Raw genomic sequence first — 25,181 nt, forward strand, 5'->3', positions numbered from 1 at the left:
TATCAAATCAGAAAGCACGTCACATTTTTATGAAATAATTCTAACGTTAATAATTATTTTAGTTCTGAACGGATTTTGATGGTTTGCATTCCTATCGAATCGGAAATTCTCTATTTTTTTCCGGAACGTAATACATTACGGTTCCCTAACCCATATACGTTTAAAGTTTAACGAAAATTGGAAGAATACACTTTTTCCTATCATGTTCCAGTGGTCGAGGTGCAATATTTAAATATCACTGCTAATCGGATGAGCATAAATCTGTCATTCGAAATGCAAATGCAGTTCTAAGGACAATGTGGATAGACAAAACATTGCAATCTAAGCTCCACCGTATTCTATTAATTGAGTGAACAAACCATTCACGAATTCAAATTACAGTATTCACAAATTATCAGCCATCTAACTAGCGACCAGACAGCAGGGAGGCTTTCGAAATTATTTTTCTTAAGGCCGAGTGTTAAGTTTACTTTTTCAAGTTGAACTTTTTCAAGGCTAGAGGCGAATGAACTGATGAATTCTAAAGCCTCTATAATTTGAAACAACATCATCAAAGTCATCTCGCTCCAACTATCAGACAGCAGTATTTCTCAATGCTGATGTCACATAGCGGTTTTGCTCGATTGAAGGAAGAATGAAATATAGATATCGCTCGGCATGATGCCGTTTTGTTCGGTGGGGACACAACGTCGATTTGTACGCCGTCTGGTGAGTAGTGCCTCTGTTTTTTTTCGAATCCCATCACATTTGAATCTGTACTGGGGTGTAAGTTTATAATTTCTAAAACCAGAACGTTACGTTTAGGGAGCAACGCACAAAACCGTTAATACTTTTATGTCGGTTGAACGGATTCGCCTGATAACCACTTCATTCGAAGAATCAAATGTGTACGAGTTACGAGGGCACTCCAAAGTACTTAGCCTACCAAAAAAAAACACTTTTTTTTATTTCTCAACATAGTCTCATTTTAGCTCGATACACTTTAAAAAAGTTGGCTGGAATTTGGACAGTAGCCGTTTACGAGAATGTACTACACGATAAGTTATCTCTCTTGCGATACTGACACCATCGGGCGAAGAGCTATGTACTTATCGGACCGCACTCGTATATGCTGGATACTTAATGACCCAAAAGCTTGTTACAATAGAACTATTTCACCAAAATCTATAAATATGAGTCCTTCGTAGTCGAGATTTGTTGATGCATGTCGTTGGCTATCAGTGAATGTTCTCTATATATTGTGCTCGCTCTGACCAATCTCATTTTCAATTTTGATACTGTGTTGGAAAATTTTTTCACTGCAGAATGGATCTTCAGAATATGCAAGAAACAAGCATAGTGTAGAGCAAAATTAAAGCAGAAAAGAAATTCGAATTTCCTGTTGCCGTTCTACGTCTCCTGAGATGCTTCATTCTGATTTAATTTTGCTAAGAGATACTGAAAAACTACCTGGAGATTCAAGAAGATCAGTATTTCAGTTTCAGTCCTCCAGACAGCGAGCAATCAACAGTACATTTCAATGCTTGGAATCAATTTGACAATCTTCTCAAATTGCTTCGCGAAAAGTTCGCGCTCTTCACTCGGTGAATGCATTTATTTATCGGCCCTTGTCATTGCTATCAAATATTTGTATCAATTTTTTTTATTAATAAATTACTTTGATGTTTCTACTCTCCGGCAATGATTGTGTAGTTCTAAGTTAACAATGCGGTCGTGGCTCGTGGTCGTGGAGATCATTCTTCTTTATTTATTTATTTGCGGCCCGCGACACAATAATAATACGTGTTTGTGGCCCCTATGAAAAAAAAGGTTGAGTACCGCTGGGTTAACCCCAAAAACACTGTTTGACGCTGCCTTGTAAGCTCACTTAAATGCGCCTTAGGTTATGCAAAAAAATAAAACATTATTTTTAGAGCAGTGAAAAAATCTTTCTTTCTTTCTTTGTTTTTAAGAGGCTTTAAACTTTGCAGTTCATTCGCCTCTAGTGAAAAAATATATATTTTTTCTAATATATTAACATGTGGTTAGTGTGTGTCAGCGATAAAAGACCGCCAGTGCAGTGCGCAAAAATGGCATATGACCTGCTTGTGTACTGTCCACGCGAGGACAAGAAGAATAATTGTTCAACCATCTTTAGCTACTTCTTTAGGATGGCTTTTCAGGTCTTTTTGAAGTAAACGAGCATAAAAATTCGACAACAGTGTATTCGTTTGATACATTATCACCCCTAGAAGCTCACACATATAAACAAGATCCATTTCATGAAAGTGAAAAAAAATTATGAGATAAAAAGAGTTTGGCGATGTTTTGATCTAATTTTTTTAATTTTGGAGATGACGATTTACTTACCTCAAATAATTGGAAAGTTCGAAACTACACTCTCAAGGAAACTTTCATTCTAAAGTAGATGATAATGAGTATTCAGTTTGTGAAAAAGCACAAAAGCGTTTTTAAAAAATTTGATTAGTTCAAAAATTGTTTGTGGGGCAAAGGTGCGCAGTGGCTGTGGGGTACAAGTTTGCACTAGCGTTTTGCTCTGAAAAAAGAATTATAAAATTTGATTTGAATCTTCTTTTATTGACATTTCTACTTCTGCTGGGATGTGTTAGCGAGCACTTAGGACGGTTCAGATAGGTATTTACGAGTGAGCAGTCTGAGGATCTAGCGGACCATTGCAGGACACTGGACAAAGTTTTCTATCTCTCAAAGATTTACGGCGTCTGGCGTTTGATTTTGCGGAAGCCAACAACCTCCAGCACGAATTCAACCAAGTTGCAAAACTGACAGGAAGAGATTGGGATTCTAGCTTCATGAGGAACCATCGTCTGTCTCTTCAAACTCCACATCAGCACAACGAAGCAACAACGCTCCTAGGCAAAGTGCCGGAATCCTCAGAACCGAAATCCAAGATGAGGAATAAAAATAAACAATTGCTTAAAAATAATTCAAAATGAATTTCAAATGAAAAATGTTTTAATTTTCACCATGCATTCGCGAGTATACATTACGTACATAAAAATAATTTCTGTGGGAACTTTGGTGTTCGAAATGATTTATACCAATATATTATATCAATTGTGGGTGGGATGGAGCTCGCCGGGTCAGCTAGTTAGTTAATTTTCGGATATCTTATATTGTCAGTCTCCTCCCTCCCAAAAATTTCCACATGGTATGTTCGACCATCACATCCACTCTTCTCCACCCATAAAAAAGCCATAGAACACCTCCCTCCTGCCTTATGGATGGTGCCTACACTCTCTAGTAATGATGTTTCTCCTGCTTGTGATGATAAAGCATTTATTTTTGGTATAAGTTGTCTCAGAAGTTCAATTTAATAAGTGCGCACCTTTGCCCCCACTATGAAGCAAAGGTGCGCATTTGTCTTTTTGTATTAAAATATGTATTTGTCCATTTACAAACACAACTCGAGAAATGCTTGTACTACGTTTCGATAGTAATATATATTGTTACGATTTGGTAAGCAAACGGAATTTTATCTGCTTGTATTTCAAGAGTTATTGAACGACAACAGTTAGGTGCGCACCTTTGCCCAGCATTACTCTAAGCGTGCAGTCGAGTTGGAACAAATGTACATAATATGAATCGACATATTTTTTAGTTCACAAAATACCATTACAATAACATTGCGAAACGTTATACAAAACCCGCGCTCCAATGTTGTAAAGTAAGGTTTCAACGAAGTACAAGGATGACTAACCATAGACGATAAAACTCACGTGGAGATTCAAGGCCAAAACTCATATGTTGGTTCGATGAGATGTCTGAAGCAAGCTTAAATTCTTTTTCGATGACCAATTTGCCTGAAAATTCCTGTGGATGTGGATGAAACCCCAAACCATAATGATGTAAACTGCCGTTCTACGCATAGTTGTCTCATGTTACTTTTTGACGATTTACACTTTTCTTCATAAAACGTTGGCTTTATGAATAATCTTAAAACACAAAAAAACATATAGTTTATTTCCAACTTTCAAAAAACAACATCAAGCAAGCGAAGGTGTTGCAGATCACTCATTTATTCATAAAAGGATGTTTTTATGCATAATCTTTCGGAAAAACACATAAAATTATTGCTTGTTCCCAGTATATCAAAAAACAACATCATGTTAAATTGTCCCATGTTGATATTCTAGGCATAATAGCACCGCCATAAATTTTTAAACCCGTAATCAAGCTTGATTGATTCAGTGATTGAATCTCATCACATTTGTAACGATTCTGAGAGAGCAGAACCGGTGACGTGATTATTAGCACGTCACTTGCTTGGACTGTTGTATCCTGTCGCAAGGAACACAATCTACGAGGATAACGAGGAAGTAATCTTGAGAGTGATGGTAAGCTGAATCCCACTGTTCTCGATCCATTTCCTTATCCTTTTATTCCCTAAAACCAAACTTCACAGTCCTATCCCTACATCAGCTGTCATTTGTGAAATGGCTCTCCTCGGCGAAAGCCCTAAACGACAGCCATGACGGGGCGAAGAGTACTGATGGTGGATAAGCGACGAGCTCTACCGACAACGCGAGCTGCTTTCGAATAAGAGAGATAGAACGAACAAAAGATATCCCCACATGCTTTCGCATGTGACCAATTAGTTTATTACAATCATCGATTTTATAATAAATAATCACTGAATTCAACTACACTTCAAATCAGCCGAATAAATCCAGTTACACAATTCAGAACGGCAGTAAACAGATTACAGAAACGACAATAAGGAGCGCTGATATAGTATTCTAAGTGGGTAGAGCTCTATTGGTATGTAGTAAAGCCCCGATTATCCGTGGGATTGAGTGGAATGGTAACCGAAGATAAATAAACTCGTAGATAACGCGATAAAAAAAATTAAAAATCAGGCGCGAACACGAAAAATTGTGCGAAACATATTCTAAAAAAGGCGATGCGCGATCAGTATTTTCCAACGTTCGCATAAAAGAGCTTTCTATAACTTTTTTTGTTGTTGCCGCTTGCATTGATTTCTTTGAGAATCATCTTTTTTTTTGTGAATACCCGAATATATCAGAGTATATATTCAATACCATATCAAGATTTTCTATCTGTATTCTAAAATTTTCTAAAGTTGTCTTTCCAAATCTTCCGTCGAATCGAATCGCAAGCTTACATAATTCCCACATCGGACCAAAACAAACACGAGATGAGCGTCCAAAGCCCATCAGATGCGCACCTGCTTCTAAATCCCCGCGCTTCCATGACATAATTCGTTACACGAAAATAATCCTTTCACCAAACGGCGTTGCCGGCGCCGTTAGGCATACTCCAGTAATACCGAACACATTAGCGTGAACAAATGCGGCCATCAAACGAAACAATCGACTCGTTTCTGCTCTCAATTCGACACGCTTCCAAACTAATGAAGGAAGTCCACTGAAAGGTGTTACTAAACCATGTATGCATCTTTCGTTTTCCTCAATCGATCATCGCTCGCTTTATTGTTTTGGTTTTGTTTCGTATTCACTCGCTCATTGAAAAATAACTCCGAAGTTCTTCGCGACTTGCTTACACTCTTCGTACCATTCTCATATCAAAACTACTACTTCATCATCATCAACATCATCATCATCATCATCGCCACCAGCATGATCATTAACTGTAATCAACTTCAACAGCAGCTGCATCCACTTTTTTAGCGTGTTGCTTCAGCATCCGTACTTTTGTACCTTTCGCTTCTTGCCGAGGGTTCGTCGCTTGGGTTCCCCTCAATCCTACAATCAAACTCACCCGCCTGCCGTTGTGTACGCTCTGTAAACCAATTTGGGTTCAGTTTGCCACGGCGAAGAGTACACATAATCTGTGGGTTCTCCACCGACGTTACATAACGTTTCGACTGCTGCTTCCATTTTCGCTCAAATTGGCCCCATATTCGATTTGAGCCAATTCCTGGGGTTCAACTGAATGTTCCCGACGCATGCAATCCGTATTACTCGATTCCTTTGGACGAGAATTGCAAGAGCTTGCAAGTACACCAGAACGTGACGCGTTCGGTCACGAAGTATCAATTTCCTGCTTTTCAATTTCATCGTCACGATTGTGGAAGATAAATGGGGGTGGAAACCGGACGCCGACTGGAGGTCAAATTAGCACATCAGTGTGATCGCGAGATATGTAAGACACATTCCACGACGGCGTGAAAGTTGACATGACGGATGAACTGTTTAACATGTCTCCGATTCCTCCCCTTTTGGTTGCTCACTCGGAGGACATTCCCATCTGGTCGGTAAAAAAACCTCACTTGTTTACATAACATCATTCCAAGGAGAAAGAAGAAAGTTGTTATACAAGATATGCTAATCGATCGATGAATTCATGCCTTCCAAAAATCATCTCCGATGGGCCCAATATGTAAATGACGTTTATTGTTTTTCTTTCTCTACCGCATATTTCGTTTCCCACTTTCGAGACCTGTGGTGAAAGAAGCGATAGGCGTTTTGGGAACGCCCAGTATTGGACAGATAATTACCAAATAGCTGAGGCCATCGTCATCCGATTCGATTGGGTTTGGATTTATAATTCCAATTATGTCTGAATAACATTCGAATGACGTTGTTAAAATGTGAAAATTTTATGACATAAGCTTGAAGAAAAATTTTTGAAGGTCGGACGGTTTTCATCACAAATTGGCACCCCAAAAATACGAGGCACCCCAAGTTAAATGAACATTGACGATATGATTGTTGATGTTATGTAAAACATAGGGGGCAGAGGAAATTTTTTTATGTCTGAATAGTCATAACTCTTTGCAAAATTTACTTATTCAGACCTTGATATTCCGGCCAGCATTGATTCTACACTCGTCAAAAAAATAGAGGAATACAGGAAAACCTGTTTTTGTGCGGTTGCTTTAGGTGCGATTTCTCATTTGTGTGACTGTTTAGGTGCGATATCATTATTTGTGCTATTAGTTTGTGTGATTCAAGACCCGATGTCATAATAAAATCGCACAAAAAGAGTCGCACAAACGAGGAATCACGCGAAAAGGGACCGCACAAAAACAGGTTTGCCTGTAGAGTGCGAAGACAAAATTTTCGGGTGATTTTTAAAATATTTTCCATAGAGTTACAGCATTTCAAAAATCACCTAAAAATTTCTGCTTCACGCTCTGTTCCTCTGTTTCTTTTGTCGAGTGTAGTTTCTTGAAACAATAAAAATATGAAAAAGTAGGAAAAAAAAACTAAGAGTATGTTATATCTTTGATATAACCGCAAGTTGGATGTAGGACTAATGTTGGCTTAGCAATCAATACGTAAAAAGCATCTACACCTTGGACATTTCTCGCGTAACTTTTGAAAAAGACATATGTAACAAATGTAAACAAATCGAGTTAATGGATGCACGCTATTAGGTTTCAATCATTGAATGCATCACAGAAACAATCGTTCACGTATCTATCTTCTTCATCTTTTTATCGCCGATACAAAAAATATCCAATTTACAGATTCGGATTTTAAGCACCCGGCTGTTACTTCGGACGCCACTTTCCTCCGACACCCGAAACATCCGAAGTAACAAAGCAGTCAAAACAACACGAAGTCGTACTTCGGTCGTTTTGAGTTTTTGTTTCTTATAGGTGTTGTTATCGATTTCAGTGCAATTCAACGAGTGATAACAATAATAATCTGTCTTCAGAACGAAATGCTGATATTTGGATTGTTGTTTAGTAGTTAGTTTTAAATTCTTATCGTGCAACATAATATGTCCAATGTGCAAAAGCGGGCAGTCAAAACGTCCAATGTAACATTTTTCGCTCCGAGGCTTCAACTTTAATCTCAAATCACGGAACAACCATTACGATTAGTTTTTCAGAGTTATTCTTGACTGCTAGTGGTGAAAGTAGCGATGAAAATCGATAGCTTTTAAGACAATTCGCGAAATAAGGTTCGGGCCTTCAACTTCGTTTTTCTCGAGTTGGCAAAAATGATACATTGGACCTTTTCAAAAGTTACGCGAGATTTCATCTTTCAAATAAAGTGATTAGACTTCGTTTAGCCGGAAAACAATTATTAACGCTCAAAAGAGGAACCCCCGACAAAAAAGAAAGACGTAGTCCTATGTCAATACAAGTAATGGAAAGAGCAGGATTTTAACTCTCTTGGAAAGAGTAACGTCACGTCTGGCGATAATAAATTAGGAAATTAGTTTATTTTAATAATTATTAAAAAATCACAATGTCCCACATTGAAAATCAAATCAATTGTCAAATCATATAAAACGTGCATTTTTAGAATGCAATTTTCGATTTTGAATTAAGATGAAAAGCATCAGCTAACTGAAGTGTTAAAAAAAATGTATAGAAACAAAACTTAGGATCAATAATAATATATTTATGCTGTTTTTCGTTTGGAAACTGGAATCGTTATTCGGCTATTTGCATTTGTATAATATTTTTTTAGTATTTATCATTTTCTAATCAAATGTCAGTGAAAATATTCTTATGGAATCATGTCATGAGAAACTAAAAAGAAACTAGAAGAGAAAAAGGGCAAGGATTCAAAGAAAGAAAAAGTTCTGTGAAATGACATCCTAAGTGTAAGGCCAAGAAACCCGTTGATAAGAAGAGAAAAAAAAAATAGCAGCAAGAATTAGGAGTGCTAAGTGAAAACACAACGTCCATTTCTCGGTGCATTGTTAATAAGAAGAAAAAAAAATCTGCTGCAAGAATTAGGAGTGCTAAGTGAAAACGCATCACGTCCATTTTTCGGTGCATCGTGACGTTTCGGTGCAAGCAAAAAAATCTGCAGTGAAATTAGGAGTGCTAAGTGAAAAGACTCAACTCAACACATAACAAGAAGAAAAAAAATCTGCAGCGAGAATCAGGAGTGCTTCAAATGCAAAAAAAAGTTTATCCACCCAAATAAAATCACGGAAAAAACTCTGTAGAAAATTACCCATTGAGTATTTTATTTTGAAAATTACGAAACTCTGAGCATCGAACGGAAGGAGATATGCGGTCCGAATGGATGTTCTATTAGTGATCAGGATAACAAGCGTGACGTGAAAGCGTTTAAGCGGAATCCCAGACACTACGGAAGCATCCCAAGGTGGTCAAATCTGAGGTAGACATGAAGAAAACGTGGGTTTCCGTACAGAAAAAACTGCAGCCAGATGTTGTACAGTTTCTTATAATTCAATATACAGGCAAACCTTTTTTTTTTGTGCGGGAAATAGCGACCGCACAAAAAATAAATCGTTTGAAAAAATGCAAAGCTTCACCCATAAAAATAACCCAAATCCAAGCCGTTCACCGTTCGATTTCCTTTTGTTTCCCAGCCTTGCGATTGGAAAGTTCGCCTTTTCGGTTGAGCGTGGCTGTATTGTGCTTTTAGTTGCATGTCGAAACCTGTTGCTGTTACCAATCATATCATGCGCAACTTAGAGCTTTTGATGGTAAAAAGGGAATAATTTGAGAAGTGGATAATTTAGACGCAAATATGTTTTTTTTTCGCACTGAAATGCATATAAACCATTGAAAAAAACTAAATGGACGATAACTTTGTCAAATATGCTTCTTTTCATATCCTGCACAAAAAAAAATCGCACAAAAACCGCACAAAAACAGGTTTTCCTGTATTGTTTTCCGAGTTGTTCGGCAAAATATTTTACAAAAAAGTAATTTCCAATGTTTTTTACTGAAAATAAAACAGACCGAAAAGTAAAAAAAAAAATATGTTGATATGGGTCTTCTTCTTGAATGGCGTTAACGTTCCCCGTGGAACTTTTTGCCGTCTTAACGTATGCATTAACTAGCGTCATTTGTTAAAACTTAGTTGAGATTTCTTAAGCCAAATATCACGCCTTGAATGTATTCTGAGGGGCAAGTTCTAGAATACGCGTGACCACAGGGCAAGTCGGAGGAAATTTCTTTGACGAAAAATTCCCCGACCAGAGCGGGTATCGAACCCGAACACCTGGCATGATAATGTGAGATGCTAAACACTCGGCCACGGGTGGGGTAAAACAGACAAATAGTGGGAAGAAAATGGACATGTTTGTAGCATATGAGGCATAGAAGCTTATCGCGCACAAGAGAAATACTTTCGCTCTCTCTCTCATCGTTTGTCTGCTCAGCAACTGAAATAGAACAAAGAGAGAGAGAGAGAGAGAGAGAGAGAAAAGAGTGAAATACTCCATCACTTTCAACTATTCATCATATCCCTCACAACATTACACTGTACATTTCGCCAATATAATTATTTAATAAATTCAAATTTTCCACTCACAATTAATTTAAAAATTGCATCACTCAAAATGCTTAATATTGGAGCCGCAAAAACTATATCCGCACACGGAATTATTTATGATTTTCGGTATTTGTTTCCCTTTTTCACTTTTGAGAAGTCTTGTCATAGGTTTAAATATTATAGAGTAGAATGTAGGAGGGGCAATGATATGAAATTTAAAATGTAACTACAGGTCGGACTCGATTATATATAGTCGACCATTTTTTTTTCAACAATTATTTTCAAATTCTATACATAATCGAATCTCAAGAAAACAATTTTTTCATTAATGTATGAATGTCAAACATTAATAGAAAAAAAGCGTTTTCGATTATGTACTGGATTCGAAAATTAACGTTGAAAGTGAAATTCCGATTATATATAATCGAGTCCGATCTGTATACATACCAATCGTGTGTCCATTTTCGTTATTACACTATATTACCCCCTTAAGTTTTCACGCGTTATACGTTCAACGTCGATAATAAACCAGCTACTAAATTTTGTTCACAAGTTCAAATCCAATGTGACATTAGATGAAATGATACAAAAGATGCCATCAAGTAGAGAATGCTTGTATATTTTTGCATAACACACACATTATTCATAATTTTATAAATGCGTTGCTCAAATTAAATTGAAGTTATTCTAACAGGATTGTGGATCCATATTTTTTTTTATATTTTCATTTCACATTTCCATTTTCATTTTAAGGTGACTAAAATGTAAATGGAATTTTTTTTCAAAATTCATAATTTATGAACTACTGTACCGATTCAGATGATCGACACATCAAATTGAAACCAGTGAGCTTCACAAACCAAAATTCTTTGAAAAACACACGGTAACGAATTTTATTTTATTCTAGTCGCATATAAATATTGAACGAATACTGAAAACATGTTTATTCTGAAAAATCAATACCTCTCTTATTTTTAGATAAGGTAAATGATTTTGGTTTGTCCAGTCGAAAATATGATCATGGTTTGTACACTTTTTGAATGCTCTAATTCAGCACACCTTTGTCAAATCAGGTATTCGATTGTTTTAAATTAAAACCTAATGTTTATAAAATACACCATCCGTTGGTGTCAATGCGCCCCCCATTTGAGTTAACTTTTAATCAATCACCAGATGATTATTTGGCACGTATTCATTGTAAACATGCACACCTTAGTATAAGATTTACATGGCTAAACCATTAAATTAACGCATTTCTATGACCTCAAGTCTAATCATGAGTTGTTCAATTCATTAATGTTGTTTTGTCCACATGATTTCTATGTCAACCGCTTGGCGCGCTGCAGTTTGTTTATTGTGTGCTTGGCGCATACCAGAAATAAAGTTTCTGTGTGTTGAGGTGAACACTTTCAAAATGCTCAAGAAAAAGCAATATTCTGAAGAAAGCCTAAATCATGAATGGATCAATATGATGACAGTAAACTCAAACAATGTTAAATGCAACATTTACCTGAAAATTCGAGCTTTTTCATTCAAAAGTGGTGATTTCGAAAACCGGACAAATCATGATCATTTTTTGGACAAACCATGATCAGAGGTGGTCAAAACATGATCATAATTTCTCTTTGAGGAAAATCTTTAAAAAACATAAACATTTTAATAATTTAAACGCCTTATGGTAGAATTAGAAACTAGAGACTTGGGGCTTTTCAACAAACCCAAACTCGTATCGATTATATGTGATTTTCATGAAGAAAAATCGATTTGCATTTACTAGTTGCGTAAATACACCCTATTTTTCATTCTTTTTAACAAAAGTAACTTCTCAATGTCTTTTTTTAGTGCAGTCACAATAGCCTCGAGCATCGTCAAGTCGGCACGCGAACTCTTGCTTGTGTGATGAAATATTAAGGCACATACCGTTAGCGAAGCGAACTAACACGTATCAGCCCAAGCATGATTCCGTTATTCCGACCGTTGACGTTATTTTGAAAATAAAAACAAGAGATTCAAGAAGCGGGCGAACGTACACAATACTTCTGAAGTCACGCTGGAATGCCATCTGACCAGGGCCTTTGGATACGTCAAGGTCGTTTAAGACTTCCATGATGTCGCCTGATGGGGAGCGCAACATTGGGATATTCAAGTTGTATTCGTGGTTGCTTGGGAGAGATTGCGAACAAATCAGCAGCATCAAGTGGAGAACTACCAATGTCTCAGTTGAACTTCACTGTGTTTGGGATACGACTATTCGACCGCTAGGCAGGGTTACCATAATAAAATCTATGTTTTTGGCCTCAAAAAATCTGTATCGAAATCTGTATTAATCCTTTGCGGTCGTTTGTCTGCTCTCAGCCACCACAGTAAAGAAGTATACTAACATTATAATTTATGCAACAATGGGCCTGATTCTTGAATGCACTTCACGGTGGAAACAAAATAAACGGTACGCCATTGAACTACGTTTTACGAGTTAGTGAAGTATCGAAGATAATAATGCGTTTTCAGGCAGAATGAGCACATTACAAATAAAAATCATTAATGAAAATTAACTTCTTCATATCAAACTGGTGTTCAATGTGAATGGAAAACTTTGTTTTCTTCATGTGATATTATAATCTCATACAAAAGTTTTGTCTGAAGATAATTTGATATTATAATGATGAGTTTTAGTGGGAAACTATTTTCGAAGCCAGATGTCGACACCGTACCGTTGTCATCGCGAATACATTTCAGTTCGTTTCCACCGTGAAGTGTATTCGAGAATCAGGCCCAATGGAGCAGTTCACACTTTTTCAAAACGAATTTTGCTTGAGGAAAGGATTAATGGATGTATTGCGGCACTGTGTAAATGTAAAGAGCATTGTTCTGTATGTTCAAACGTAAAAACAAGAGGCGATAGACGATAAACTAATTATTATTGTAATTCATGTGGAAGATATTACATGAAGAAAAATTATAGCGATTTTATTTTAAACATAAACATAAAACATTGTTGAGTAAATTCATATCAACAGTATACAAAAAATAAAGAAATCTTGTTCATCTTTCAAAATCTCACAAAGTTATACAATACTGCCTAATAATTCAATAACACGTGTCGAGATTTAACACGACCGCAAAGTGTTGAATTTATAATTTTATATAATAATAATTATGAAGCATAATCTTAGCTTTAGCATCATTGATTGACAAAGTTATTATGAATTTGACAATGTTGATGCTATCTACGTAAAAATCGCATTCACTGTGATTTATTAGGCAAAAGATAAACAGTGTTATTTATTCACTGTAAAGCTAGTCGAGGACGCAAACTTTTGCATCTTTCCGCCTTATATTGAGCTACACGACACATACGAACACTAAAATTACTCTCATGCTGACTGATTTGAAAGCTATATGAATAAAATTGGGGAGTTGGTAAAAATATTATTGAGATCAAGCCATAACTAATATTGGATCATTATTTTGAAAAATCTGTAAATCTGCATGAAAACCAAAAAAAATCTGTAATCTGTATCTACAGATTCTTGGTTTCAAAAAGTCTGGAAAATCTGTATAAATGCAGATTATTCTGCAGATATGGTAACCCTGCCGCTAGGACTTCACTAACCTTCAGAATTACATACAATTCGCCATAGAATTATTCAACACGCAAAATCAAAAAAAAACTCACGCAAAATCACGCAAAATCTAAAAAGAACTATGTTTCATAATATAATATTATATATTCGCTAAAATGATATCTGTGTATAAATCTATTTATCGCCTAGATGAGACTCAACATTCGGAAATGTTTATCTGCTTTTTATCATTATTTCAATTCATTTTTGGGTTATTAAAAGTGTTCTATACAAAATCCAAAGCTGAAATCGCAGTGAAAAACGCTTTGTTTGTTCAAATTCACTGCAACCCAAATTAAAGTATAAATCAACAGCCTATGATCCTACTAGATCCCAGTACCTCCCCCCACTGAAATTAAAACAAAAAATCCAATTGAATGCACGGCCATCCCCAGCCTGTAATCCCTTTATCAGCCCTTTTCGTGTAATTTATATTCCGAACCATCGGTATCGATTCGGTTTCAGGTGAAATCGGAATGCCATAACCGGATAACCTGATCGCTGGCTGGCCGCCACCGATGGGCATATCACTGAAATATTCAAATGCAGTACCGAAGAACGGAATAAAATGTTCCATACCCACACCGAGTGTCATACGAAAGCACTTTATATGCTAAACCAATCGCCATCAAGCGCCATCAACTCTCACTTTCTTTAGGATTCCCAACCTTGCCAACACGTTAGCTGAAACGCCCGACCACAGCTGACAGCGGCCTCCGAAGTTTGTACAGATTTTTTTCACCCCCTCATTCTCGTAAACATATGCAGGGGGCAAACGGATAAAGACAAAAAAATATCCGCCAAAACGGACAAATCGTCAAATAGCGATAAATTCTGTGTTTCTCGTAACAACTCCAAAGACGAGGTCGTCTCAATCGATTTGCAATTTTTTGTTCGCTGCCAAGTGCTAATGTCATCACTTTTTTGCCTATTTTACATCCAACAGCGGAGGAAACCAATCGACCAAGATAAGCAAACAAACGCTCAACGCCGCAGACACTGACGCGAAGGATGGGTTTTCACTTACCATTTTTCGATTTGCAAAATTTATCCAGCCGACGTGCGAATCGTTGCGGGGTGCGAACCTGAATGAATTCCCTCGTCCTTGGACAAACCACAAAAAAAAACTGCGAACACTAGTTCAACAATCCGACGAAGGATTCTGTTTTTGTTTCGTTCACACCGTGTATTGGTTTTCTGTTCTCACTACCCAAAAAACACCTCTTCAACAAACGAGCGCTTCAGAACGGCAATACACTTTCACTTCTCTGGGCGGAAGCTCTTTTCCCGAGATACTCTTCTATCGCCTCGAACGGGAACCGGGCCAACGAACGTAAACTGCAGATAATGGTTTTAAATTTCACCGCCTTCGGTATTCCAATCACGCACGTTTCCACTTAAGATTCTAGCTTTGTTTCCTTCCAGTTGCTGTGCTTAGAATCGCTTCTAGTGATTTTGTGTTTTTATCATCACTTTTCCCAGGTTAACTCCACCTGTTTTCCGCTGTTCGTTACTTAACCACGCGCACTACCGGCTTTCACCTCTCGAAAAAAAGAAGGAAATGTACAGCACCACCTGACGAGCTCAACGATAATTTGCTAAATGCCCTCAAAATTTAACCCCACAACGCTATTATACAGATCAAGTTTGGCGTTTCCTCCGATCGGTCGCGACCAAGAGATCCCACTCCGGCGGTTTTGGGGATTTGGTTTGGTTTGACGGTTGCACAGCCAGCCTTGCAGCTCTTTCGTATCAACAACACACACGCGCTCGAAATTCGAGAGCCAGCAGAGAGAAGCGCAACCTCCTCACCGTTTCCACCGTGCAGTTCATCCGCTTGGGGCTGCGCCAAGATGCGCGTGAGATACTCGCGAGGTGAGTAGCTGAGGTGAGTTCATCTCATGATCGGTTGTTGTTTGGACTCCAAGCGGCGAGTGGTGAATGTTGCTGAGAACGGTGCATCATAAAGCCCCGAGGTGATGGAAGCAGAGCTGAAGATGTTGGATAATTTCATTAGAAATAGAAAGGAAGATAAAAATTAATTAAGACTAAATTGGTCCAAGAACAACCTTCACTCGGATAGTGTGTGGTAACCGTTTGGGAGCCGACTGTCTCTGATTTTATCCGTCTTAATACCATGGGAATACATTTTTGTTATTCTTTTTCAACATCTTTCGGCTTGCATCTTTAGTGAAATATTGATTCCCGGATACAAGAACGAATGATAATACAATGTTTGGTTCATTCAGTTCATCTAATAAATAGCCATTTGTACCTTGTTTTTAATCTAAGATAATACCTACATATAATTTAAACATATAGCACTTAAGATTATGATTATGATTCTGAATAATCAAGAAACAAGCGTAGATTTTTTTTGTTTATATTTGTGTCGACCACAAATTAAAACTTAGTCGAGTTTATTAGCTCGAAAATTTACTTAGAAAATTGTCGTTTTCTAAACCAGCAAAATAATACATAATGATACGACAAACACGTATTTCACAAAACAAGGAAGATAATAATGTTGGTAATTTTAGCAACATGATTTACCGTTATCACGATCAATCGCATAAAGATGGTAAAGTGACTTACACCAAGGGTATGACAAAATGCTGAGTATGTGGAATAATTCGATGTCGAATCCGAAGAGTCACTAAGAACCAATATTATTTTAATTTTACTACTGATCTGATTCTTTCATTATCTACTTGAAGATTCAAATGCAGAAATAAAAGTAATTATAACATTAAAAAACACAATTGCTTCTCTTTGTTCATCACAGTGCAGTGTACAGAAAATAGTAATTATATGAGCAGTGTTTCAATGGTTTCTTATATTCATCTATTAGGAAACACTAAGTAATAAGACACTATCGTGACAGGCATGTTTAGACTCTACAAAGAATGTGATTCAAATGTAGATTTAGCTTATAGCACATACTTATAGCTATACTATTAGCTATAGCTATAGATTAGACTATTAGCTATAGATTAGCTATATTATATATAGCTTATAGCTATACATTAGCTTATATATAGCACATACTTATAGCACATGCATAGCATACCGATAATTGTTGATTTTCGAACGATGTATGAAAGCTGTATGGAGCTACGTCTGTTATCCGGACAAACAATGATTTTTCGGAAACGTTTTCTCAAAATGTGTAAAATGTTTTCGAACAAAAAATGTTTGTTTGCATGTTGAGCAAACGTACTACATTGCGTAGAATGCAAAACGACGAACAAGTCGATTTTGTTCATGTTGTCGCTTACGTCTCCTATACAAACATGGGCAGAAGAAATAAACAATGTTTTTTTTCAAAGATTATGTGAACTAACACAGTTTTTTGCCAACCAACTCAACACCAAATCCAATAAACCCTATCAACCAGCTTTCATTTGGTTCCTATAACGTTCCTGTAGGACCTTTCCATATAAAGATATTTCGGCTTGAATGAAAAATTACCCCTTCGTCTTTGACGATGAATTAATCAATAAACAACCATCGCACCGCAAATCTAAAGTAAGTTGTTTTGAAAACTCCAATAAATCCTTGTGTTTTTTGCATCGATTACGAATTTGGATTTTTACAGTGCTTTAATAGATCTGCTGTAATTCTGCAAATATTGCAGTAAGTTCTAATGTTTTCAGGCTAACTTTGAGCCTAGTGTATTCCCTAAACAACCGTAAACGTTTCACATTAATACGTTCAGCCGTTTTTTCTAGCCGATTTCTCAAAGTTTGGGGTAGATTATAGAGAAGCACTGCATCGCAAAATGTTCGAGAAATACAGAATGCTCTGCGTACTCTCAGAATGAACGATTCGTTTTATTAATTTTATGAGTCATTTATGAGTCATTGTATCATACCTTAAGACGAGTGCTTGTATCATACCTTAAGACGATTTGAAAATGCCTGTCGAGTCCCTTCTTAGGATCTAACGAGATCTTATTCCAATAATGCGCACATCTCAGCGTTTCCATGCACTGCTTGTATCTTTGTCGCTGGTTTCACAATCTTCACTTTCAAAACACTGCAGTCAGTATTCATATGTTACTGTTTGTGGAGTATGTTTTCCATATGCAATCGGTGTCCATAAACTGAACTTTTCTTGAAATTAAAACAGAAAAGCCATACTGTAATGCTTTCGAATCTGGACGCCTTTTTAATCCAGACACTTTTCATAACGTTCAATATCATACCTAAACCATAACATCTTTTGCATGTTGGATTAATGAGACGGATAGTTACTATTGTATCAATTTAGTGTAGTGTCAAGTATTGTACCTAGATGTTGACAAAAAATGTCAAAAATCGAAACAAATATTTGTGTTTTACAAACCCATGTCCGGAATAAAAAGCAGATTCAGAAAATGATTTTAAATCCGGACGGATCAAATTTTAACGATGAAATTTCGTATTTAAGAAATCGAATGAGTATGTTCATAAAGTAATAATTATAAAATAAACCCGACAAAAGTTGTTCTGCCAGTGAATATAGTGGGTGTTGAATAAAACATAACTAATATATTGGAAGCGTGTTTTTGAATGTTTTAACGATCTTCAAAATTATCCGATCGTGGTCGAGAAAAAAAAAGAACGAATTGAACGATTTGAACGGATGTTTATATGATGTTTCTCGATTCAATGTATTTCATTAACGTAACTCTTTAAAGTTCAATGTAAAGAGAAAAAACATAATATATTTTTGTCGTAAAGCAGAAAAATAAAATAAATAAAATCACTATTAATTTCGTTCAAATTCTGTCTTGTTCGTGGAAAATATGCCCTTGTCATTTTTAAGATAGACGGCTAAATTTATAGCTGCTGGGCCCCGTTCATGAATTGGGAAACCAACGTTACACCAGGTAGCTTCAATGGAGCAGATGTACCTTTCTATTTGGAACCGCATTATTTCGTTATTTCTTGTCATTCAATGGGCCATGTGATAACAGTATCGAACAGAATTCACATTTCGGAATGCGATTGGTTTGAAACTTGATCGAATTTCACGATTCGGCCGGAATCGATTTTTGCATTCTTAAATCCGTTCGACTCAAATTCAATCGTTCTATGCAAATGTGGCAACCTCGCCTTGTCGCAAAAAACGTCAAAATTATTCGTCCGTATTCGTGGAACAATTTACTCTGTATCAGATTGGCAGACCCGAAAGCAATTTTTAATTTATTGAAATTTGAATCAAAATTATCACTCGATGTCGTTTAAGTACAGAGAGGACAGTCCTGATTCTAATTTGAACAGCCCTGTTGTTTAAGTACATAGAAGGCAGAGCTGATTTTTTCTATAAATTTCCATGCATTTGGTGCAACTTTATTCATAATATAAAATCATTATTTTCGTTTGAAAATTTTGTTTAAAAATCTTTTTTTTTTCACCCGAATATCCACTACCATTTTTGCCTCACAGAAATGGAACACGGAGCTCAATGTTTGTCAAAGTCGAATTGCGTGGCAATGCTCCCACATTTTCACAACTCGATTGGACTTAAATCGAACCGATTGTAGAATGCAAAATTGCAATTCGTTAGGGTAATTTTGATTCGATCGGTTTCCAGAATACGGGTGAGTAGTTGATCAGTTGAAATATTTGGAACTTGCTGACCCGGCAAACGTCCCACCCAAAATTTGTTTTTTGTTATCAATACCTTCAAACATTCATGTTTTCTTACTATGAGCAAGTTCATGGGTCAATCGCAGAACTGTTCGTTGATTGATCTTCTATTCGACCCAGTTGAATTTACCTTTTACTATAAAATTTCTAGTATTTCTAACAAATCTCATCATTATAATATCAGATTATTTTCAGACACAATTCTCGTTCAAGATTTTTAACCACTTGCAAATAACATGTTTCTCCGTTACATGGAATAAATGTTTGATACAGAAAATATGATAGAATAAAGACAGACCTAAATTGGACAATTCTTTCCTCGAATTCTGCACTTATCAACACATCCGGCGATCCTTTTTTTGGTATAGATAAAAGAGGATATAGCAGTACGTTTCATCACATTAAAATCCATTTCTAGTTTCGAACAATGATCAATTTCGCTAGCGCAAACATCAAATGGACTAACAGCACTTGTCACTATGTTATTGAAGAAAATATGGGAATTTATTTTTCCGAATTTTCCCTTTCTCCTTCAGAGTTTTCTGAAAATTTTTAATTGTCATGTTTGGTTGGAATATTTTTGGTTGAAATATGTGTTATATTTTTATGGGACCCCCTCTCCATTCCAGAGGAGGCAGGGGTGTCATACCATTACAGAAACATTTATCATACCCAACAACACTAACATCCCAAATTGTGCTTGATTAGTTCTCGAGTTATCCAGAAATTTGTGTTTCATTTGTATGACAGCCCACCCTTAGAGATGGGGGGTGAAGAGTTTAACCATCATAGAAACATTTATTGCACCTTAAAACCTCAATATGCCCAATTTGGTTTCATTTGCTTGATTAATTCTCGAGTAATGCAGAAATTTGTGTTTCACATGTTTCACAAAATGTTTACCCCTCGAAAAAAAACCCCATTCCAAATATTAGCTCAATCGGACTTAAGGGAGAGTGGCGCAAAGTGATCAAAATTTGAGTTTTTTGGGTTTGGGTTTAAAGGGTTACGAAAAAAAAATGTTTGATGCCAAATGAAACGTCGAGATCTAGTGTAATCTCGAAAAAAAACAAATTTGTCAAAAATCGACACTCTGGGACATTTTTTTTGGAGTACGAGACGAAACGTATGGTTTTAAGTGCCAATAAAATTAATTATCTTGATTTTTCATTCGGAACTTGTTATGAAATGATGATTTGCACGATAATATATCCTATGCAAAATATTAGCTCATTTGAACTTCATTCATTAGTGTTGCAGACGTTAAAATTTGAGTTTCTTGAAAACCGAAAAATCACCGAAAATCGGAATTTAAAAAAGACGGGTGGGTAATGTCGGGGACATAACCGGAGTGACGTAGGACTATACAACGGGGACAGCTTATTCTAAATATATATTTTTAATATGTTGTTTTATTGTCTTCTCCTACGTGAATACCTACCTCTCTACCTGAAATATGGATTAGTTTACTGTTTACTCTTTATGAACATGTTGGGAGTTCTGAAATGAACCTTTTGGTTGTGTTTTTGCGTTTTTTTTTGTAAAAATTTCTCATTTTTTTCTCACTGTCTTATAGTTGATTCTTGATTTTTTTTTCCGAAGGCTTTGTACTCATTAAATGTTCAACGCCGGGCATTTTTCGGCGTATGCACATATCGTACAATCAAAATGATGGCTTTGATAAGGAATGCATAGGTGGTCGTCAGTTCATTGAGCACATTACCGTACCTTAAACTGTGGTTTCGGAGACGAATGAATTGTAATATTTGTAGTCTCCGCAAACAAAATAAATAAAAATGAAAAAGAACTGAGGTTTTGGAGACGAACTCTACAATCTGTCGAGGAATAGACGAGCTATAAACGTTCTGAAAAATCAATGTGAATACAGGGACGGATGACCTTCGAATTAAAGTCCTTTAAAATAAGAACAGAGTAGCAGGAAATGCATAGCTCATCATATTGCTCCTTAGTTATGTTTCTATACAATGCAGATGTAACGTCAGTCAATTTTCAACATCAGTTATCAACTAAAGACAGCAGTTCTTGCTACCGAGAAAATTCGTTAATGCCATCCTGCATACAATGTGTTGTTATTTGGAGCCACTTTTAATTCGGAGACCATGTATGGGTTTGTGAAAGCTGAATGATCAATTTAAAAGACCTCAACCACCAATAAGTTCAAAAACAAGCATAAACAAAATAATTCAGTTCATATTATATGCCATATTATGTCACTTTAGAATGCATTGGTATTGTGAATACCTTTTAATAACTTTTCTTTGAATGGCTTAATGGCCATGAAAGGCGCCGTGTTTTACGGTGGCTGGTTTTGCCACCAAAGCAGTCTGTATAAACAAACATTTTCTTTCTTCTACCTGCTGCCGTTTTGAGATTGCGTTTGCCACTCGCTGAAACTGATTGTTGCCACCGAACCGAATGTGCTCTGTTTTGTAGGCGGGTTTTCTTATTGTCGTGAGCAGCTTTGCAAGCCAACTCGAGCACTCCGGCGGCCGAAATTCTATAACCGCTATTAGGTATGCTGGTGCTCCGGCACCAATCCGTTGATGCGATGTGATGTGAAACGATGCCATACAACCACACTGATTTACGGTTTGAAAGAGAATGATATATTTTTCAGCGGATCCGCGCGTTTTGTACTTTAGCGGTACACGCTCACAGGATAGAGACAAATCAGCAGACTCAGCCAAAGGGGCGAGTCCAACGAGACGAACGAAAGAGCGTTAAAAGGCAGCGATGGCAAAAAAATATATTCATTACGATTTGTTCGCTCGTTGGATTCACATGCAGGTGTTTCTAACAAACACGAAGGCACCGAAGACTAGAAAATCAATTTGTGTTTTATTATTATTTTGGATAATATTTTAGAATGCATTGAACTGTATTTCGTAAACTCTTTTTTGAAAGTTTTAATGGCCCTGATAAGCGCCGTGTTTTATGGAATGGTTCCAATTTAGAAAACTTTGTACTCGTGGTTTTGAAAAAAACCATTTCGAACGCTATCGATGCTGCCTTGTTCTGGATTTGCCACCAAAGCAGTTTGTATGAAGAACAAACTTTTATCTTCTGCTCGTCACTCGCTGAAACTGCCTATTCTTGTCTAGATGTCCACCGAACCGAATGTGGTCTGTTCTGAATGCGGATTTTCTTATCGTCGCGAACAGCTTTGCCAGCCAACTCGATCACTTCGGCGGCCGAAACTATATAACGCCGACTAGGTGGACTGGAGCACTGGTACTAACGCGCTCGGCATAGGGATTTTGCCTTTCCCTTCACTTTTCCTCCTTTGTCATGTCCAGACATGGCTGCTTGTGTTGGTTTGTTGATATGTTGTGATGCGAAACGATGTGGTGTATGATTTGGATGAGAATGATCGTTACGGCAGCGGAGCGGGGATTTTTAAGCTGACTGGCTGGCTCGAGAATTACGCATGTGTGAGACTGCGACCAATGTTTCGTTCATATTTTTTCTTTTTCCTTTCCAATCGGGTTCATTGTATTTCGCTGCTGCTCTGGTTGCCCGTTTTGGTCGGTACGATATGAGGAGCACAAAATGGACCAATCAAAAATGGGCACATAGTGCATTTGGATAATGCTTGATATTTCACAATTATTCAATTATTTATCTCAAGAAAAATGAAATGTTATTCGTTATGATAGATGCGTAGATATATTTCCTATCAATTGATGCAAAAACCTTTGCGATCTATTGAGAAATGCTCGAGTTATAAGCGTTCCAAATCTTGCATTTTTACCTACTTGTTCAGTGCCTAGATTTTCATTTCACCCCCTATATCTTCCGGTTAGACGTAGTCCTACGTCAAAAAATAATTCTGATGCCAAATGTCTTAAAATTGCATGGCACTTCGATATTTACAGTTTTCTAAAAAAAATGTTAAAAATCTATTTTTCAGACTAAAAAAACGACCAAGTGCCAAAAAAATTTTTTTTAACAATTTTTTTTTTAATATTAGTAAATCTCGACGAGTAATACAATTTTAAGATATTTGACATTGCCAATTTTTTTGAAAACCCCGATTTTCGGTGATCTATCGTTTTTCAAAAAAACTCAATTTTTTACGTGACACTAACAAATTGACACGAACAAATTAAGTTCGAATGAGCTTATATTTTGCAAAGGGTATATCATAATCAACATTTCGCAGCAAGTTCCGAATGAAAAATCGAGATAACTATTTTTATTGGTACCCAAAACCATATATTTCGTTTCATATTCCGAAAAAAACCCAGTCCCAGAGTGTCAATTTTTGACAAAAAAAATATTCGAGATGATGCTAGATCTCGACGTTTCATGCAATTTTAAGACATTTGGCATCAAATTTTTTTTTTCGAAAACCCCGCGATGATGGGTGATTTTTCGATTTAAAAAAAAAAACTCAAACTTTGACCGCTTTGCGCCACTCTCCTTTAAGTCCGATTGAGCTAATATTTGGCATAGGGTGTTTTTTCGAGGTGGTGAACATTTTTTATGAGGTAACTTTTTGAAATTAGAAATGACCATTTGAATTGGCACCCTAATATAGATAGAGAGATAAACATAGTTAATTTCTTCGAATTTTTCTATCCATCTCAAATATTTTCCAAAGTACTCTATCATTCATATTTGGGTGCAGACAAACTCAAAAAATATATTGACCGAGCTGATCTGATCAGCCGTTCTCATGTGGTAATATTTTACACATACGTGGGAAAATCATTCTTTTACATATGAAGATTTTATAACTTTTGTTTATTATTGATGTTTGGTTTAAGATTATAATAGAATAACAATGAAATAATAAGCTGTACAAAAATCAATAACTAATTTCGCTCAAAAAAATGATGTTTACAAAAAGTGTCTGGAATTCAAAGTAATAGTATTCGGATTTCAAATCACGACACAATGAAGAAATTCACAAATTGTGAACAAATATAACATGATTTTGTGGAATTCCGTGATTTATACCTTTCAAGAATGCCTTCTAATTCAATAGGAGCGGTAATTTTTCATGCTATGATATGTCAATACTTTTTAGTAGTTGAAGTTATCATCATAAGCGCTTACCTGTCAGAATTTCAATGCATTACGATACAATCACTGGCGGCGTACCAATTTCATGTTGGTCACCCTAAGGAATATGCCCATTTCCAGCGTCCACTTACCGATTCAGTTCCCGTTTCTCGAAGAATAGTATAGTTCAACTCATTGTTCTTCAAGATAGCAAACGGCTTTGACTAAAAAAATCAAGATAGTACACTTTTCAACATTAGAATAAAAGGTGAAAAATCGAACTTTTTTTTTGTTTGGAGGTAAAGTGGTCACGTAGTGGGGGCAAAGTGATCACTGGCACATATCAAGCTAAATGGGATAGATTTATGTGTTTTGTTCGTCCAAATTTGTTCAAATCATGCTTGATATAGTAGGTAAATGTATAAAATAAGCTTGGTCTATTCACCTAGAGTCTCAATTTAAATTTCCTCATGCATACAAAAACGTAGTAAGAAACACATAACGTTCCGCACAATGAGGCTTGGTTTAGTTGGAGTGGCATATTTATCCGGGGTCAAAGCCACAAAAGGATCTTCTTCAAGAGCACCTCTCCCAGAATATGTTAACAGTCGCCCAAACTGATGATTTGTCCAATATATCAGTTTGAATAATCTAAATTTCACTAGAAATTCCTTAGA

General features: G+C 36.5%; 1 protein-coding gene across 1 annotated transcript in view; it reads right to left on the reverse strand.

Moving 5' to 3' along the window:
• Nucleotides 1–15,542, reverse strand: part of LOC129779040 (uncharacterized) — a 114,841-nt gene extending 99,299 nt beyond the window's left edge. The window contains exon 1 of the mRNA XM_055786283.1: nucleotides 14,868–15,542. Within this exon, the coding sequence (XP_055642258.1) occupies nucleotides 14,868–14,870 (3 nt within the window). The 5' untranslated portion in view covers nucleotides 14,871–15,542. The remainder of the gene's footprint in view (nucleotides 1–14,867) is intronic.
• Nucleotides 15,543–25,181: the final 9,639 nt, after the last annotated feature.

This window comes from Toxorhynchites rutilus, chromosome 3 (assembly GCF_029784135.1).
Source record: "Toxorhynchites rutilus septentrionalis strain SRP chromosome 3, ASM2978413v1, whole genome shotgun sequence".
Classification (NCBI taxonomy): Eukaryota; Metazoa; Arthropoda; class Insecta; order Diptera; family Culicidae; genus Toxorhynchites; species Toxorhynchites rutilus.